The sequence below is a fragment of the Gekko japonicus genome, unplaced genomic scaffold (genome assembly GCF_001447785.1).
Source record: "Gekko japonicus isolate JY-2015 unplaced genomic scaffold, Gekko_japonicus_V1.1 scaffold3732, whole genome shotgun sequence".
Lineage (NCBI taxonomy): Eukaryota > Metazoa > Chordata > Lepidosauria > Squamata > Gekkonidae > Gekko > Gekko japonicus.
The window spans coordinates 44,951-65,882 of NW_015176560.1; the positions used below are offsets into that span (position 1 = coordinate 44,951).

At 44.9% G+C, this 20,932-nt stretch overlaps 1 protein-coding gene across 1 annotated transcript in view; it reads right to left on the reverse strand.

The window, feature by feature from the left end:
• The window catches only part of OSTM1 (osteopetrosis associated transmembrane protein 1), a 51,811-nt gene that overhangs the window by 10,043 nt on the left and 20,836 nt on the right, over nt 1-20,932 (reverse strand). Inside the window, exons 5-6 of the mRNA XM_015427481.1 lie at nt 10,786-10,951; nt 9,283-9,623 (exon numbers count right to left, since the gene is read on the reverse strand). Of these exons, the coding sequence (XP_015282967.1) occupies nt 9,568-9,623; nt 10,786-10,951 (222 nt within the window). The 3' untranslated portion in view covers nt 9,283-9,567. The remainder of the gene's footprint in view (nt 1-9,282; nt 9,624-10,785; nt 10,952-20,932) is intronic.

Consider the following 20,932-nt stretch of genomic DNA (forward strand, 5'->3'; position numbering starts at 1 on the left):
CCTTCCTGCTGCAAGTCCCGTGGGAGGAGAACTCCCAACACAGCTGCCGCCTCTGGGCCGTGGCCCCCCTAGCTGTGGCCCCGCCCAGGGCGCGGGCGGGGTACTGTGCTTGTGCACGATGTATCACGTGCCCGCTATCTGAGTGTTCGTGAGCCCCTGCTTTAGGCGTGGACACTACCTGGAGCCACAGGTGCGAATAAATCCTGTCCCAACGCAAGGCTGGATTCGCAGCCGCTCGCGCCCGGAAGCCCTGATCATATTCCATCCACACCTGGCCGGTGTAGCCCGTAAAGGCTTTATATATAATGTCAAAATATTGCCACAGTGCAGCCGCCTTCCATGGCTGGTGACGCACAATCACCCCTGCGTAAATGACAAACCCCGACACCCAATTCGGCCATATCCTGTCCACCCTCCGTCGCTTGAGGCGCTCCTTTTCCCTGTCGTCAAGGTCCTCCCTTTCCCTCTTCTCCAGCTCCCAAAATAGGAGCGAGAACACGTCAACAAAGTCCCCCCTGAGGATCCTCTCCCTTGTGGCCACTGAGAGATGATCCCCCAAGGGCATGGCTATGTCGCCCTCCAGCGGCAACCTTGCGGGGGCAGGCTCATGGGCTTGGTCCCCAGCTTCCGGCGGGTACCACCCCCCTTGTCCCTCGTCCTGTGATGTTCCGCCCCCGTTGCTGTCGGCACAAAGTGCCATGCCCCCCGCGTACTAGAAACCCCAGCTGTGGCGACCGTGCCTGGGGCCGAGGAGGACCCCGGGGCACCTTGGTCCTTTTGCCCCCAAGGCCACGATGCATCCTTCTGCTTGGGCTTGCCAGTCTTACCTGCCTGATCCGCAGCAACCTCGGGACCCTCGTAAACTTCCAGCTGCTGGCTCCCCTCGCTCACCGGCCCGGACACACGGTCGCCGTCCTGGGCTACTGAACCTGAATCCCGGCCCTCTTCCAGGAGCACCACACACGCCATTAACTGTTTCAAAAAGGGAGAGATGTCAGGCTCCTTGGACTTCTTAGATGGGGGCAGAGCGGGAGCCCCCTGCCTTTTTTTAGCTCTCTGCTCTTCCAGGGCCACAATCCTGGCCAAGAGCGCTGCAGCAACCGGGTCATTCGCTCCTTCTACAGCCGGGTCATTCGCTCCTGCTACAGGCGCCTGCGGTGCCGGGGCAGGTCCCTTCGGCGCCGGCCGCTTGCCGGCCGCCTTCCCTTTGCCCTTTTTTGGGGGCATCCCCTCAGGGCTCCCGCTTGACCCCGGTAGGCCTGTAACCAGCCGCAGCAATCCCCGTCCCCTGCGGGGCCCCGACCCTCCCGGATAGGGAGGCAAAAAAGGGGGGGGACTAAAGGGAAATCCCCTTTCGCTCTCCTGGCTGGCAGGAGCTGGAACTAGAGACGGGAACTCCCTTCGTCGCACAACACCCTGGGCGCTTCCAACAAAGGGGCCACGTGCCACGTGCCGCCCTGGCGCGGGGGGGACGGGGGGCTTGTCGCCAAGCGAACAAACCCCGGGCCACCAACCGCCCCGGCCTACTCCTGCCAAACGGGGGGTCCTCCTACAAACGCCCCTCGCTGCCCGGCTGCCACCCGCCCCGGCTCCCTCCAGCCTGGTTTGGGGGGATCTCTTCACTCGCCCCTCGCCACCGGGCTGCAGTCCGCTCCGGCCGTACCACTGCCGCGTGGGGGGGGGCCGAGGAGCGACAGAAGGGGGGGTTCCCAGCCGCAGCCCCAGCAAAGATAAAATTAAAGGAGGCAGGGGGAGAGCGGCGTGTCCGGCGCCGCTCGCGCCGTCCAAGCTAATAAAGATAAAGGAGGCGGGGGGGACGGCCCAACCGGCGCCGCTCACGCCGCTCCCAGCCGCGGGCCCTCTCAGCAGAAGGGGGGCTCCCAGCCGCAGCCCCAGCAAAGACAAAATTAAAGGAGCCGGGGGGAGAGAGGCCCGTCCGGCGCCGCTCTCGCCGCCCAAGCAAAAATAAAGATAAAAAGGAGGCGGGGGCAACGGCCCAACCGGTACCGCTCACGCCGTCCAAGCCGCGGGCCCTCTCAGCCCCGAAGCTCCCGGTAGCCGCAGACAAAAAAAGGGGGGGCGGGAGAAAGGGGGGGCCGCCGCAGCCCAGCAAGGACTCAGCCCCGGAGCTCCCAGCCGACACCCTCCTCCCGGCCGGCCGCTAGCGTGCCTGGCCGCAGCCCCCCGGGAGCGGGCCCGGGCCCCAGCCTGCCCCGGGGATACTCCCTGGTGCCCGGTTGACGATCCGCTCCAGCCGCCGCCGCCGATCATCTACGCCGCCGCGCCGCCGCTGCTTCTACTGAGGCCCTCGGCTCTAAACAAGGCCCGGGGGCCCAGCAGCAAAGCAGCACCCACAGCCTCCGTCTGCTCCCTCCGAGCACGAGGCTGCAATGGACAAAGGGAGGGCGTGGACGGAGCCGTGCCTAGCTGGGCCGGCTCCGCCCCCTCCCCGCGTCCCAGCTCTCTGTGCTGGGACGCTGCTTCGCCCCACCTTCCCCGCGGCGGCAAATCAGCCCCCGGCCACCATTGTCTTTGGCAGCAGCCGGGAGCTCCCTTTAGTGAGGAAAACCATTATTTCAGTTAGGGAACAGAAGGTGCACTGCTTTCTTCCCTCCTAGGCAGCAGATGCTATGACAGAAGATGCAAGATTCCCCTCAGTTTGCTCTTCCCACAATCAACCACAAGTGGGACATCTCCCTTATATATAAAAGCCGAATGGTGGTGGCACTTCTCTAGAATATTCCACACGCTCTGGAATTGGTTGCCGCCCTGGTGTGTCACTCAGAATCTGTCCCTATCCACTGGCTGCATTGCTTGAGTCTTGCCTCCAACATTCTAAACAGTTTGCTGTTCCTCTCCCCCCCCCCCCCCACCATAGCCAGTCAGAACACAGAGGTTATTGGCCTTTGCCTCGGAACACAGAGGTCGTTTGCATATGCAACCTGATTGGCTTTTGCCTCTAACATTCTAAATAGTTTGCTCTTCTGAGGTAAAATGTGTCCAATCTCCAGGTGAGGGCTGGAGATCACTCAGAATTACAACTGCTTTCCAGATGGCAGAGATCAGTTTCCATGGAGAAAATGGTGGGCTCTGTATCCTTATATGCTGCTGAGGTGGCCCCCGTATGACATCCAATATGATAGAGCAGTCAGGGCTTCAGAGCATGGGAGAGGCTGCAGGTGTGTGGGGGGTGGAAAGCTGAAGAGTGAGGGGGAAATAAAGTAGGTTGATAATTGGCTGGGAAGAAGATAGGGTTACCTTTTTCCTAGTTCTGTATATAGAGTAACAATGGGCTACTGGTTCTCTCACGAGCCCACATAATGGCATTTAATACTATAAACACAACCTCTTTTTAAGCCACTCAAAGGGGATGGAAATTTCTTGCTCCTCCCAAGATAGTGGCATATAGAGCTTACCAAATATGGTCTCAACCTAGGGTTGTCAACTCTGGGTTGGAAAACGTCTTGAGATTTGGGTGGCACAGCCTGAGAAGGTTTGGGAAGGAATGGGAGCTCAGCAAAGTATAATGCCACAGAGTCCACCCTCTAAAGCCGTCATGTTCCCCAGGGAACTAATATGTTGCCTGAAGCTGTTGTAATTCCAGGAGATCTCCAGGCCCCATCTGGAGACTTGCAAGGCAGCCCTGTCTCAACCCCTTCAGATTTACTGTGTGGTTCCATCTTCTTAACTTTAATCATCCCTGCATTTTTAAATTGGGAAGGCTGCAGGTGGACAGCCTTAGGGGGTGTCTACCGAAAAGGGTAAAGAATACACTAAACTGGAAAATATTGACGGCTGAAACTGTCATCACACTTCCTTTCCTACTTTTTCAGGTAATAAGAGTTATATTTTAATTTTCAATACCTTGAAGGGTGTTTTGTCACAGGTGTTTAAGCTGTGACAGAGGCTGTGTACACCTATACATTAACTACACAATACAGAGGCTATATTCACATCATGAACAAATGGTATTAACTCTGCATGGTTCCATGCTCCTGCTCTCCCCACCCCCCAAAACACAACCTTAACACCATTGAAGTCTGCCTGGTTTCAAAAGCCTTGAATTATATTCCAATTTGCTGTGATATCTGGATGCAGGTGCCTGGGCAAAGTGGAGAATCTGCCCAGGTGCCTACACTGAGACATTTCAGCAAACTGGAATTTGATTCAAGGCATTCTGAAACCAGGAAGATGCCTGTTATACTCTCTGCACAAGGGGTGGGGTTGGAAATGGCAACAAGCATGGCAACAAGCATGGCAACAAGCAGACTTGTATCCACCACAAAGAAACAGAAGTTTAAGTGATATCTAAACTGAGCCAAAAAGGCAGCACAAATCATACAAAGCAACAAGGTACACAACTGGATTTCAATGAATTTTGCATAATGACTTTTTACTGCTTTCATCTGACATTCAGAGGTGCCAAAAATGATCAGACACAGTTTCATCTATGTCATCTTAAATACAGTAAGCATCAGAGAAAATGTGTTTGTATCCTAGGTCTGTTTCACACACCCCATGTTTATTTTACAGCTGAAACTGGCACATCCTGCACATCCATACCAATCAAAAGACCAGAATCTATAGAGGTGGGAATATGGCTTAGGGTAAAGCATCTCCTTTGAATACAGAAAGTCTCAGGTTCAGTCATCCCATATTGCCAATTAAAAGGATCATGAAGTAGCTGATAGGAATGACCCCTGTGTGACATAATACTGATCTTGATAGACCGATAGTCCAACTCAGTCTGAGGAAGCTTTGTAGGAAGGAGTCTATTAATTCATACCTGGAAATCAGGAGGTTACCGATACAACCAAGATCAACAGTAAATAGTTAATAAAGTGATGGTCACTCTATATCTTTCTTCCTGCACAGTAACTAAAATAAATATATACGTAATTGTCCAATATGTGTACCCAGACTGAAAGATACCTTCATGCAATGTTATCAAGTAATCCTATGACATTGATATTTCATACTAAGTTTTTCCAGTACACAACTAATTTGTGCTACTTTAACATGTATAGCTGCCTCCCTTTAAAAACAAGTACAGTACACCAAACACAGGAAGCCAAGTATTTTCAAAGAAATCATCTTTATTATCTAAATCTGCCATTTAAAAAGTAATATTAGTTTGTTGCATATTTTCTGACAGTGTCAGGGAGACTAAACTAAAAAAAACACTAGAAGGTAGAGGTAGGGGGAATCTAATTAAAAGATGTGAATGCACAATTTAAATCATATGGGGAAAGTACCATTATTTGGGGGGGGGAGAATCCTGTTAACAGTTCAAGAACAAGTTATGTCTTTTAAGTTTAAACAAAAACAACAACAACAAAATCACATGAGTACTTGCATTTGGCTTCACAGCCAAGAAAATAAAAACAGCTTTTTAAAAAAGTGCTTAACAATCATGGCGAAGAGTAATGACTTTCAGACCTACTTAGCATGAATGCTAAGCCACTGCTTATGAGAGGCAAAGCTGTCATTCCGTAGCTCTGGGAGCGCACACAAGCTCTCTCAGTATGAATGAAAGATTGCTTTGAGCTGCTCTCCATCATATGGTGCCTCAAATCAATGTAATGCTATTAAGTGCAGCAGTTGGCTAAAGTCAAGAAGAAGAAGAAGAAGAAGAAGAAGATCTGACGAAAGAGACTATGGACTGTGTGCTCTGAATACTAACAGATTAACTAAACTAATACCATTAACACCACTCACTCTATTTCTTTATCCCTCTATATACCCACCCTTTTTTCTTGAACTTAAAAGAAATATCTCTCCTTTTTAGGAGAGGGAATAAATCTTTATCCAAAAAAAGAAAAAAAAGAACAGCTCTTATCAGAACTAAGGCTTGCCCAAGGTCATCCAGCCAGGTGCAAGTGGAGGAGTGGGGAATCAAACCCAGTTCTCCCAGATTAAAGTCCGCGCACTTAACCACTACACCAAACTGGCTCTCAAAATCTGAATGCAAGCAGTACAAAAAAACAGACATTTGTAAAAAACAAATAGTAATAGGCAGCTGCTCTTAACAGTAAAATATTGAACAACTAAAAGTTACTCTACCACCCTGATCTACATGAAGGGGATGTTCTGCAACTTGAAATCCTGTCTGGTTCTGGCTCAAATCCAAAAACAGTTTAGACCCACACACTTACATTTTAACCTGCCATAAATGCTATTATGTCAACTTAAGTGTTTTGTGGATTTCATTAGTAGGCCAAAAGAACCACTCAAAATCAGTATGGGCAATTCATTTAAAAGAGACCACACCAAACACCTGGGATTACTCAAATTCCACACTGATGTAGCATCAAACAACAGAACTAACACATCAAAGTGCTGAAGGGTGCATGGATGGATGCATTTACACTGGCATTTTATTGCCAAATATGTTTCCATCACTGTACGTTTCATTTTAATAATAGCAGTTTGGCATTAAATTACAGCTACAAGATCCAGGAGTAGTTTATGGGCATATCCAATGATTGCTTGGGATTCCAGAAAGACTGCAGTAAAAAATTTGGAATGGAGTGTAACAACTTCTGTCCTCCAGGACAGAAATAACTGTCAGAATTCCTTTTCACCATAACATGATTTGTACTCCCATAGTCAATGTAAGGGAATATGACATAGGTACTGCTCTACTTCTCAGACTGTTGTAACAATAAACAAGGAGCAATAGTTTACTTTCTACAAATATCTGAATGGTACAGAAATGAAGAAGCAGCATTGTGTAACAGTTAGAGTGCTGGACTAGGATCTGGAAGACCCAGGTTTGAATCCCCACTCTACCAAGGTAGCTTTCTGGGTGACCTTGGGCCAGTCACGCCTTTTTAGCCTCACCTACCTCAAAGGGCTGATGTGAAGGTAACATGGAAGAGAATGATGTAAGCTGCTGTGGGTCCTCATTGTGAAGAAAGGTGAGGTACAAATGAAGTAAATAAATAACCCCCCCCCCCGAAGATAATGTGGAAACAAAACACTGCACTTTGAGAAGCTAGGAGAAAATACTTCCAATATGTCCTCAAGCTGGATATTCAGAGTTTTAGAAAAGCCATGGTTTTCTAGCTGTATTCTCACTTTTCACTCGTTTCCAAGCACCATCAAAAGTACTGAATATATTAAACACGCCACATAGTGCTTTCAGTTTGTAACTAGAGATAGATGGTCTAGTGCTCACATTCCATCTTGCCTGAAAAACCCAGGAAGTGTATTGCTCAGTATGCTACCTAGGCCAAGAGTGGTGGGATTAATAGATGCAATAAACAGCAGATAAAGCAGCCAGGAAATACAGAGATACAAGGAAAACAGCACAGCTTATTATACTGGAATAGGATGTTCTCCTGTCTTCCTGTTTCTACATAAAAATGTCCACATTCTGGTATAGGACTGATTTCTTTTTCCTAATACGCTCCAGAACACCCTGGAGGAAGAGAAGGGGCAAGAAAGAACCCCCGGTTTCACACCCCTTTCTTGTCCTAACAGGTGCTTTTGGCCACAGAGGTTGTAGCTCTAAGCTGGACAGAAACCTGAGACAAAGAAGCATGTCCTGGGACTGGGGAGCCCCTCTCCCACCAAGCTACTCTCAAACTGTAAAGCTTGTACATACAACACAGAATACCTCAACTCATTTCTCAAAGCAACACAGCACTGTAGAACAGGAAATACAATGTACCTATCCAAAGTGAATGTGCATATAAACTCTAATAAAGTCAGCAGTACTCTACATACAAGAATTCCCACTGAAATCAATGCAACAGCTACATGCACAGATCTAGACAGGATTGCACCTGTCTAATTAACTCTACAGGGGAAAATAGCACAACCAGATAAAGTGCTGTCAAATACTCAGAACTGCAAGACAGCCATTATAGTCCCAATTACTGCAATTGTAAAGTGTACATGGGAATTGTACCAAAATCAGGTGAGATTTTCCTCATCACTTACCTGTGCCACTTCACACACCAGTGTACATTCTACATGTTGTGCAGCTTCACAATGCCAAGTTTGTGCATGCCAATCCTACCCACTCTCCCACAGAACACACCATTCGAATGAACATTTATTTCTATATGTGCCTCACCCTATTCTCCTGTCCTGGATCGTGATTCATGCAGGCAGGACATATGTGCTACAAATCCACTCTTGCAGCACATGCAATGAGCAGGCCTGCAGGAGTCCAGGACTCATCCCCTGCAACCTATTATAGATACAACTTATGCATTAGGCCTGTGTGCAAAGTCACCCTGTCTCTCTTACATCTTTCAATTAACATTAGGATTTACTGACAGTAAAGCCTTTGACTTAATAACAGTTGAAATGGCATCTGAGAATGCTTCAAGGAGAAAAATAATATACCACTCAGGGCAGTGGCCAAATTGAACTTTCTATTGTTTGTGTGTTTGGGGGGGAAATGCAAGCCAGTATTCTTTTTGAAAAATCATACCACTATCTAGAAAAACACTAAGTTCCTCCACAGATTTAGACACTAAAAGTCTAAGATCTCAGATTTAAGAATATTTTTATATCTTGTTAAAATGACAGAAAAATCTATGTGCCCAGTTTGTTACTAAAATATTTCTATTTAGAAATGTTCAAAACTGTGTGTCAAAACAAAAACAAAGCATTACAACTTTCCATGAAATATATGTAAACTCATTTATATCTCAGGCCCAACAAATTTTGGTCCAAGCAATTCAGCATCTTCTGTGATTTTTTAAAAACCCTGTAATTTCCCCCTAGCAATATATAAAAAAATAGCAAAATACTGTCTTTATAAATATATTTATACTTTGTATAATGAATTATACAGCCACTTCATAAAGTTTAGCTTTGAGAGAAAAAATAAACCCTGTTAAAATGAAAGGGAATAACGTAACAATTCCTCAGTCAGCATGGCCCCTCACTTATTCCTCTCACACAACTCTGACTCATGTCAGTGGAGCTTGTTGAAGCACAGCTCTTGGAGGATTGGGTCCCAACCCACAGCAGTACCAGACCAACCCCCCCCCAAAAAAAAAAACCTGCCAAGGCAAGATTCCACAACTTCTACTTAATTCAGTAGTTCTGCTCTCTTATTATTGCCAGTTATAAGGCAGGAACTAAGCAGTCTAGTTTAGTTAGCGAACTAAGATTTATAACCTAACATTTCAGATAATTATTAGCAGTTAAAGCAGTACTCCTGACAGTATCTGAAAAAAAAGGTCAACAAATAAGAACATTACCAAATCAGAACACTATGAACTTTTAAAACTCACACATGGAAATTAAAACTACACTTACCAACTCAACTGAAGTCATGTGAAGGTTAGGAATGTGTACAGAAAACAAGTCAATATGAAACCAAGTGAGACAAAAACAAATGTATGGATTAGGTGGAGACTCCTTTCACTTTGGAGGCCATATTGTGTCTCCAGTGGAAAACATTTGCCCTATTAGTGCATGTAACCATCGGAGAGTCATAAAGCATTTTAATGGGTTACAATATGCTGAGTGCAGGGCTAAATCATAATCGTCTTCTTCAGAACTATCAAGTATGCACTCTGCTGCAGTTTGCATTCTGTAAGATCAGTGGCATTTTTCTTGGATGTTCACAAGACTGGTGGTTGACTGGATCCGCTTAGCTAGAAAGAGAAACACAGAGTAGTTGTTGCTTTTAAATCCCACTAAAGCAAGGCTTTTGCTTTGGTCGTCTGGGCATATAGCAGCCCCACAACAGCTCCAGCAACAGGACTATTTCCGCATGCAAGAAACATCAGAGAAAAGGCAGACTATGAACTTGAAGCCAGTCTATACTTGAAACAGGATCACATGATGCAGCTTTTCCTGCTGTACCATTTCTTGACTATAGGCAGAGTCCTGAGCCAACATGCACTGGGTGATCATTCTATAAAGGTAAAGGTTTCCCTTGCTTGAAAGCTAGTCAAATCTAGGGGGCAGTGCTCATCTCTGTTTCCAAGCCGAAGAGCCAGCGCTGTCTGAAGACTTCTCCATGGTACCACTGAAGTGGTACCTATTTATCTACTTGCAATTTCTTGCTTTTAAACTGCTAGGTTGGCAGGAGCTGGCCAGAGACAGGAGCTCACTCCATCCCACGGCACTAGGGTCTCAAACTGCCAAGCTAGACCTTCAGGTCTGCAGCTTCAGCATCTTAACCTCTGAGCTACCGTGGCCCCTGATTCTATAGAGCAATACAATTAAATGCTAGAGGGAGGGGCAGCATGCTAAAGATTTTTCATTGGGTCCCAGCATATCTTTAGGTCTCAAACACCTTTCCCATCCTCCCACCCACTGCTGAACACAGCTCAGACATTCTGTTCCAAGCTAAGACAAATGCAAAAAGCTCTTTAATCCCCTCTGCTGCAGTGCAAAGAGCAAGAGAAGCTTTAGCAAACTTTTTCCCTTACTGCACACTAGGCCAGAATACTGGGATATGGCCATGTACAACTGAGCCACTCAAAGTAGGCTCTAGTAAAACCCTGAGAGAGGAGGCGAAAGAGCCCTTGACCTAGACCTTACCTTGCAGTTAGTGGGGAGAACCAATGTTGCTAGACCTTCAACATGCTCAACTAAAAATATGCTTGTCGGTTTTTTGGGTTTTGTTTTAAATCAGCTGCTGATCAGAGTCATACAACCCTCTTCACTTCTGACCTGAAGTACTTAAAAATCTAGCTGCGCTATTTGCAGCCCAGATCCCCAAGCAGTACAGCTTTCCTGAAGAGTTCTTGGGCACCATCCATCAGCAATTTTAACACTAAGCAGAAATTTCTGGGAAATGCTACTTACGGAGAATCAGGATACGCTTTTTCTGCTTTGAGTGAAGAAAGCTACTCAGGTAGAAAATAACAGGTAAAAAGAGAATGAATGAAGAAACAGCAGCCACTGACACTGTGTCACTGAAGGGGACAGAACAATTGAAGGTCCTGCTCCAAAGCCTCCGTGTGATGTTCATCTAAAAAAAGAAGAAAATACAGTGGTTTTTGTTGGTGTTTAAAAAAAGCTATTTGCCAGGCAGAGCCACATGCAAACACCAATAGGCTCAAGGCTGTCATTCTGCTGCTTTATCAGTTACGATTTTATTCTGATCTGAATGTAGAAGCTGTTTTATGCAAAGCCAGACCAAAGAGACATTGTCTCCTCTGAGTATGGCTTTCAGAGGTCTCACACAGAAGACTTTTCCATTCTCACTACCCAAAGCAGCTTCAACTGGAAATACCAAGGATTGAACCTGGACCTTCTAAAAGCACATCATGTGCAAAACCACTGAGCTATAGCCCCTCTTCTATAATGATTTTATTGGATCTAACAGATCACAAGGAGAGGCCCTCCTGACTGTCCCACCAGTCACGGAGGTTTGTCTGGTGGGCGCAAGAGAGAGGGCCTTACCAGTAGCAGCCCCACAACTGTGGAACAACCTCCCCAGTTTGGTGTAGTGGTTAAGTGCGCGGACTCTAATCTGGGAAAACCAGGTTTGATTCCCCACTCCTTCACTCACACCTGCTGATGTGACCTTGGGTCAGTCACAAGCTCTGGCACAGCTGTCCTTGAAAAAGGGCAGTTTCTGTCAGAGTTCTCTCAGCCCCACCCACCTCACAGGGTGTCTGTTGTGGGGAGGGGAAGGGAAAGGAGTTTGTAAGCCGCTCTGAGACACCTTTGGGTACTGAAGGGCGGGGTATAAATCCAATCTCTTCTTCTCTTCTTCTTCCCCAGGGAGGTGCACCTGGCCCCAGCACTTTCAATCTTCAGGAGGCAACTGAAAATAGTTTTATTTAGGACTGCATTTGTCTAATTTCATTTTTTATTTATTGGCCTAATAAGAGATTTTAAATTATGGACTTTTATGTGTTTTTATAACTTCTTTTATTTATACTATAAACTACCTTGAGTTCCGCAAGGAAGAAAGGCAACTAATAAATGTTTGGGGGGGGGGGGTGTAACCAGCAAAGTGTTCGGTCGCTCCTATAGCAACCTTCGCACCACTATCTTGAAAAATTAATTAAAAATCAACTTCCCACAGCTGGAATACATCAAAACTGAGCCCAAGATATGGGGAAACTGAAAGGAGCATGGGCGAACAAAAAAGCACAACAAAAAACAACTTCTAAAGGCACAAGCCCCCTCATGGATCACTGCCTTGTCGTGGCAAGGGGGCTTGAGTGGTTCGATAAAGCTGTGGGCTATGCCGTGTACGGCCACCTAAGACGGACAGGCCACAGCAGAGAACTCAGACCAAGAGTGATCCCCCTGGAGAAGGAAATGGCAACCCACTCCAGTATTTTTGCCAAGAAAACCCCATGGACAGTATCAAAAGGCTAAAAGATATGATGCCGGAAGATGAGCCCCTCAGGTCGGAAGGAGTCCAATATGCTACTGAGGAAGAGCAGAGGGCAAGTACAAGTAACCCCAGAAAGAGTGAAGCGGCTGGGCCAAAGCCGAAAGGACGCTCAGTTGTGGATGTGTCTGATGGTGAAAGGAAAGTCCGATGCTGCAAAGAACAATACTGCATAGGAACCTGGAATGTAAGATCTATGAATCAAGGTAAGCTTGACGTGGTCAAAAATGAGATGGCAAGACTGAACATCGATATCCTAGGAATCAGTGAACTAAAGTGGACAGGAATGGGCGAATTTAACTCAGAAGACCATTATATCTACTACTGTGGCCAGGAATCTCGTAGAAAAAATGGTGTGGCCTTTATAGTCAACAAGAGAGTGCAAAAGGCAGTACTGGGATACAATCTCAAAAATGACAGAATGATTTCTGTCCGATTCCAAGGCAAACCATTCAACATCACAGTAATCCAAGTCTATGCCCCAACCACTGATGCAGAAGAGGCTGAAGTGGACCGGTTCTATGAAGACCTACAACACCTCCTAGAACTAACACCAAAAAATGATGTCCTCATCATCATAGGGGACTGGAATGCTAAAGTAGGAAGTCAAAAGGTAACCGGAATAACAGACAAGTTTGGCCTTGGAAAGCAAAATGAAGCAGGGCAAAGGTTAACAGAGTTTTGTCAAGAGAACACACTGGTCATAGCGAACACCCTTTTCCAACAACCTAAGAGGCGACTCTACACATGGACATCACCAGATGGGCAACACCGAAATCAGATTGACTATATAATTTGCAGTCAAAGATGGAGAAGCTCTATCCAGTCAGTAAAAACAAGACCTGGAGCTGACTGTGGTTCAGATCATGAGCTACTCATTGCAAAATTCAGACTTAAACTGAAGAAAATCGGGAAAACCATGAGGCCATTCAGGTTTGACCTAGATCACATCCCTGATGAATATACAGTAGAGGTGAAGAATAGATTCAAGGGTCTGGATTTGATAGATAGAGTGCCTGAAGAACTATGGACAGAGGTTCGTGACATCGTACAGGAGGCAGCAATCACCACCATACCAAAGAAAAAGAAATGCAAGAAAGCAAAATGGCTTTCTGATGAGGCTTTACAAATAGCAGAGGAAAGAAGGAAAGCGAAAGGCAAAGGCGAAAAGGAAAGATTTACCCAACTGAACGCAGATTTCCAGAGAACAGCAAGGAGAGATAAGGAGGCCTTCCTGAATGAACAGTGCAAAGTAATAGAAGAAAACAATAGAATGGGAAGGACTAGAGATCTCTTCAAGAAAATTGGAGAAATCAAGGGAGCGTTCCATGCAAAGCTGGCCATGATAAAGGACAAAAACGGTAGGGACCTAACAGAAGCAGAAGAGATTAGGAAAAGATGGCAAGAATACACAGAAGAACTATACAAGAAAGACCTCAATGTCCTTGACAAACACGACGGTATAATCACTGACCTTGAGCCAGACATCCTGGAATGTGAAGTTAAATGGGCCTTAGAAAGCATTACTAACAACAAAGCTAGTGGAGGTGATGGTATTCCAGCTGAGCTATTCAAAGTCTTAGAAGATGATGCTGTTAAAGTTCTGCACTCCATTTGCCAGCAAATTTGGAAAACGCAACAGTGGCCACAGGATTGGAAAAGATCAGTATACATTCCAATCCCAAAGAAGGGCAATGCCAAGGAATGTTCAAACTATCGCACAATTGCACTCATATCACACGCTAGCAAGGTCATGCTCAAGATCCTACAAGCTAGGCTTCAACAGTACGTGGATAGAGAACTACCAGAAGTACAAGCTGGGTTTCGAAGAGGTAGAGGAACTAGAGATCAAATTGCCAACATTCGCTGGATTATGGAGAAAGCAAGAGAGTACCAGAAAAATATCTACTTCTGCTTCATTGACTATGCTAAAGCTTTTGACTGTGTGGATCACAACAAACTATGGCAGGTCCTTAAAGAGATGGGAGTACCAGACCACCTCACATGTCTCTTGAGAAACCTGTATAAGGGCCAAGAAGCGACAGTTAGAACCGGATACGGAACAACTGATTGGTTCAGCATAGGAAAAGGAGTACGACAAGGATGTATACTGTCACCTTGCTTATTTAATATATATGCAGAGTACATCATGCGAAATGCTGGCCTGGATGAATCACAAGCGGGAATTAAGATTGCTGGGGAAAAGATCAACAACCTCAGATATGCAGATGATACCACTCTAATGGCTGAAAGTGAAAAGGATCTAAAGAGCCTCTTGCTCAGAGTAAAAGAGGAGAGCGCAAAAGTGGGCTTGAAGCTCAACATCAAAAAAACTAAGATCATGGCATCCGGCCCCATCACTCCTTGGCAAATAGAAGGGGAAGTCGTGGAAGTAGTGACAGACTTCACGTTCCTGGGATCCCAGATCACCGCAGACTGTGACTGCAGCCATGAAATTAAAAGACGCCTGCTCCTTGGGAGGAAAGCGATGGCGAACCTAAACAGCATGATAAAAAGTAGAGACATCACCCTGCCAACAAAAGTCCGCATGGTCAAAGCAATGGTATTCCCAGTAGTCATGTATGGCTGCGAGAGCTGGACTATAAGGAAGGCCGAGCGCCGAAGAATAGATTCTTTTGAACTATGGTGCTGGAGAAGACTCTTGAGAGTCCCTTGGACTGCAAGAAGAACAAATCAGTCAATCCTCAAAGAAATCAACCCTGACTGTTCCCTGGAAGGCCAGATAATGAAACTGAAGCTCAAATACTTTGGCCACCAAATGAGAAGGGAGCACTCACTGGAGAAGACCCTGATGCTGGGAAAGATTGAAGGTCAAAGAAGACGGGGACGGCAAAGGATGAGATGGTTAGACAGTGTCAAAACTTCTCGGGAGTGGGAGAAGTTTGCATGCATGTATGCGACTGAACAACAAATGCATGTTCTTCAAGAAATTAATGAAATGACTTCCAAAGAAGACTGCATGAGTAAGCCTTTATGAAATGAACTTTTTATGAGAAAGAACAAGAAGTGTAACAGTATGCTTGGAGGGAGGAATGGAGAAGGGGAATTGGACCAACATAATACATTTTTTAAAAAAGAAAACAAAACCACAAACAGGATACAGACATATTAAAAAAGCAACACTGACCTAACAGTGGAATGTGAACTATATTTGACCTAAACCACGTCACATCCACTACTCTTCCCCACAGTGAAATGTTGGTAGCTCTTAAAGAAGCAAAATAGACACACAGCGGTCATCTAATCATGTTTTTATTTTCCACAAAGCATGCTGTTTTGATTGTACAAGACTGTCTCGTTCAAGCCGCTTCTCCTGCATTATGGGGGGCAAAGCCTGAAGGGTGGGGGGGGGGGGCAATGCCTCCTACAGAATGCTGTGACATTTTATAAATATCTAACATAATCCATACCACAAAGGTTCAAAGACTAGAAGAATAGAAACAGACAGTTCTCCACCTGTTGCTTTGATTTGCTGTGGAGCATTGAACAATACTAGGTAAATAAGTTGTAAGTAGCTGGAAGATAGAACTCAGACTTCAGCAATATTCATAACTAAAACAGTAACATTCCCCAGTTGCAAAACGTGGGTGCATATGCAGACAATTACAACTCATATTTGCTAGCTGGTAAATATCTATTTGGCTTAAGGATATACCTGTTCCTGTGTAGTGTAAGTTTTCAGATTTCTACATCAAGACTCTGACTAAAACATAAATCTAACCTTTTGGTTATTTGGTACTCATTATGGCCAATTTTCCCCCTCATGGATCACTGCCTTGTCGTGGCGAGGGGGCTTGTGCAGTTCAATGAAGCTGTGGGCTATGCCGTGAAGGGCCACCCAAGACGGACAGGCCACAGCAGAGAACTCAGACCAAGCGTGATCCACCTGGAGAAGGAAATGGCAACCCACTCCAGTATTTTTGCCAAGAAAACCCCATGGACAGTATCAAAAGGCTAAAAGATATGACGCCGGAAGATGAGCCCCTCAGGTCGGAAGGTGTCCAATATGCTACTGAGGAAGAGCAGAGGACAAGTACAAGTAACCCCAGAAAGAGTGAAGCGGCTGGGCCAAAGCCGAAAGGACGCTCAGTTGTGGATGTGTCTGATGGTGAAAGGAAAGTCCAATGCTGCAAAGAACAATACTACATAGGAACCTGGAATGTAAGATCTATGAATCAAGGTAAGCTTGACGTGGTCAAAAATGAGATGGCAAGACTGAACATCGATATCCTAGGAATCAGTGAACTAAAGTGGACAGGAATGGGCGAATTTAACTCAGAAGACCATTATATCTACTACTGTGGCCAGGAATCTCGTAGAAAAAATGGTGTGGCCTTTATAGTCAACAAGAGAGTGCAAAAGGCAGTACTGGGATACAATCTCAAAAATGACAGAATGATTTCTGTCCGATTCCAAGGCAAACCATTCAACATCACAGTAATCCAAGTCTATGCCCCAACCACTGATGCAGAAGAGGCTGAAGTGGACCGGTTCTATGAAGACCTACAACACCTCCTAGAACTAACACCAAAAAATGATGTCCTCATCATCATAGGGGACTGGAATGCTAAAGTAGGAAGTGAAAAGGTAACTGGAATAACAGACAAGTTTGGCCTTGGAAAGCAAAATGAAGCAGGGCAAAGGTTAACAGAGTTTTGTCAAGAGAACACACTGGTCATAGCGAACACCCTTTTCCAACAACCTAAGAGGCGACTCTACACATGGACATCACCAGATGGGCAACACCGAAATCAGATTGACTATATAATTTGCAGTCAAAGATGGAGAAGCTCTATCCAGTCAGTAAAAACAAGACCTGGAGCTGACTGTGGTTCAGATCATGAGCTACTCATTGCAAAATTCAGACTTAAACTGAAGAAAATCGGGAAAACCATGAGGCCATTCAGGTTTGACCTAGATCACATCCCTGATGAATATACAGTAGAGGTGAAGAATAGATTCAAGGGTCTGGATTTGATAGATAGAGTGCCTGAAGAACTATGGACGGAGGTTCGTGACATTGTACAGGAGGCAGCAATCACCACCATCCCAAAGAAAAAGAAATGCAAGAAAGCAAAGTGGCTTTCTGATGAGGCTTTACAAATAGCAGAGGAAAGAAGGAAAGCGAAAGGCAAAGGCGAAAAGGAAAGATTTACCCAACTGAACGCAGATTTCCAGAGAACAGCAAGGAGAGATAAGGAGGCCTTCCTGAATGAACAGTGCAAAGTAATAGAAGAAAACAATAGAATGGGAAGGACTAGAGATCTCTTCAAGAAAGTTGGAGAAATCAAGGGAGCGTTCCATGCAAAGCTGGCCATGATAAAGGACAAAAACGGTAGGGACCTAACAGAAGCAGAAGAGATTAGGAAAAGATGGCAAGAATACACAGAAGAACTATACAAGAAAGACCTCGATGTCCTTGACAACCACGACGGTATAATCACTGACCTCGAGCCAGACATCCTGGAATGTGAAGTTAAATGGGCCTTAGAAAGCATTGCTAACAACAAAGCTAGTGGAGGTGATGGTATTCCAGTTGAGCTATTCAAAGTCTTAGAAGATGATGCTGTTAAAGTGCTGCACTCCATTTGCCAGCAAATTTGGAAAACGCAACAGTGGCCACAGGATTGGAAAAGGTCAGTATACATTCCAATCCCAAAGAAGGGCAATGCCAAGGAATGTTCAAACTATCGCACAATTGCACTCATATCACACGCTAGCAAGGTCATGCTCAAGATCCTACAAGCTAGGCTTCAACAGTACGTGGATAGAGAACTGCCAGAAGTACAAGCTGGGTTTCGAAGAGGTAGAGGAACTAGAGATCAAATTGCCAACATTCGCTGGATTATGGAGAAAGCAAGAGAGTACCAGAAAAATATCTACTTCTGCTTCATTGACTATGCTAAAGCCTTTGACTGTGTGGATCACAACAAACTATGGCAGGGCCTTAAAGAGATGGGAGTACCAGACCACCTCACATGTCTCTTGAGAAACCTGTATAAGGGCCAAGAAGCGACAGTTAGAACCGGATATGGAACAACTGATTGGTTTAGCATAGGAAAAGGAGTACGACAAGGATGTATATTGTCGCCTTGCTTATTTAATATATATGCAGAGTACATCATGCGAAATGCTGGCCTGGATGAATCACAAGTGGGAATTAAGATTGCTGGGGAAAAGATCAACAACCTCAGATATGCAGACGATACCACTCTGATGGCAGAAAGTGAAGAGGACCTCAAGAGCCTCTTGCTCAGGGTAAAAGAGGAGAGCGCAAAAGTGGGCTTGAAGCTCAACATCAAAAAAACTAAGATCATGGCATCCGGCCCCATCACTCCTTGGCAAATAGAAGGGGAAGTCGTGGAAGTAGTGACAGACTTCACGTTCCTGGGATCCCAGATCACCGCAGACTATGACAGCAGCCATGAAATTAAAAGGCACCTCCTCCTTGGGAGAAAAGCGATGGCGAACCTAAACAGCATGATAAAAAGTAGAGACATCACCCTGCCAACAAAAGTCCGCATGGTCAAAGCAATGGTATTCCCAGTAGTCATGTATGGCTGCGAGAGTTGGACTATAAGGAAGGCCGAGCGCAGAAGAATAGATTCTTTTGAACTATGGTACTGGAGAAGAGTCTTGAGAGTCCCTTGGACTGCAAGAAGAACAAATCAGTCAATCCTAAAAGAAATCCACCCTGACTGTTCCCTGGAAGGCCAGATAATGAAACTGAAGCTCAAATACTTTGCCCACCAAATGAGAAGAGAGCACTCACTGGAAAAGACCCTGATGCTGGGAAAGACTGAAGGTCAAAGAAGACGGGGACGGCAAAGGATGAGATGGTTAGACAGTATCATAGATGCAACGAACATGAAATTGAGCAAACTTCAGAGGACGGTGGAAGACAGGAGGGCCTGGCGGGATCTGGTCCATGGGGTCGCGAAGAGTCGGACTCGACTGTGCGACTGAACAACAACAACAAAAAGGCACAAGAGTGGAATCTGAATCCTCCGAGGGAGACTCCTCATCCCTTCCACACACCTGAAATGGAGCTGGAAGACGCCAAAGAGGTACATGTGAGGAAAAGGAAGAGAGAGAACTCTATTACAAAAAAGCAAATACAAGAAATGCTAACTGATTTAAAAACAGAAATCAAAAGAAATAATAACACCTGTATTTAACAAAATAGATGATTTGACAAACAAAGTTAAATAAGTCGATGTCCCAAATTTTGTTGGGATGGAACAAAAAAAACCCCACCGCTCAGGAATTAAATGAACTAAAAACATTTGTAACATGGGCAAAATCAAATAATGTTATTAGAAATTAAAGTAAGAGAGCATAAATTAAAATTCAGAGGGGTCTCGCCCAATTTTGAAATGAACAAATAAATAACTGCAGCTTTAAATCAATGGCTATCAGAACTCCTCCACTTATCAGGAACAATTGTAGTAAATGCCTATAGGCTTAACATGACACATGCTACTTCAACGGTGTTAATCCCGGATGTAATCGCTGAAATCGTGGATATTAAAACTAAAAAAATCATTTTGGGCAAGGACAAATGCAGATTTGAAACTAATAGACACTACAGTCCCAAGTGTTTCCAGACTTGCCAGTTGAAATACTGAATGCCACACACAATCTACGTCTGATAGCACAATGAAATGAAACAGCAATATAGGTGGCTCCCACTTGGGCATTTATCAGTAACCTTTTGCGGAAAAATACTAATGGCATATAACATAAAGACTGGAGAAGAGCTCATAAAGGAAACAGAAGAGACACAACAGGAATGAAAAACTAAAGCAGGAAGAAACAAAAAGAGACACAACAAAGAACTTTGAAATAAGACTGGAGAAATTATCATAACTTTAATTATTTTGACAGACTTAAAGGTATATAATGAGTTTTGAGAATGGTGGTGATACTAGGTTTCCAGGGGAGAGTTCGCAGCACATCTGCAGGAGGAAGAACCGTGGGAGACGGCAGAGACTTGTTTGGTGAACATGAACTCCAAGGAGGGGAGTCCTCTTCTTGAGGACTTTTCCAAGAAATAATATATAGTGTAACTTGAGCACCAACTTACTTTGCTTGCAGTTTATATATACAAACTAGATGTAAGCTGAACAGATATAGAGCTGATAATAATAAGCAGAATAGAAAAAACTTAAGATAAGCCTCAATATGCTAGTTTAAGTTTAATGGTTTACAATACTTTAAACATCAGAAGATAACTGAAATGACAGTGTTTAATGCTATGGAGGGAGAAAAATCTCAAGAAGAATGGTAGATAAAAAATCTTTCCAAGCCTATAGTAAAAGAAATATCAATGTTCAGATTATTGTGACTCGCCAAAACAATGGGTTTGGACTGCCTGTAATAATAAAAGAAAAAGTGTTTAATGTAATGATTTCCTTCCAATTTATGAAACCTGTAATTGTTTCTTGTGCTTAGAAAACAACAATAATTTTAAAAAAAGTTTGGTGTAGTGGTTAAGTTCGTGGACTCTATTCTGGGAGAACTGGGTTTGATTCCCCACCCCTCCACTTGCACCTGGCTGGATGACCTGTTAGAGCGGTT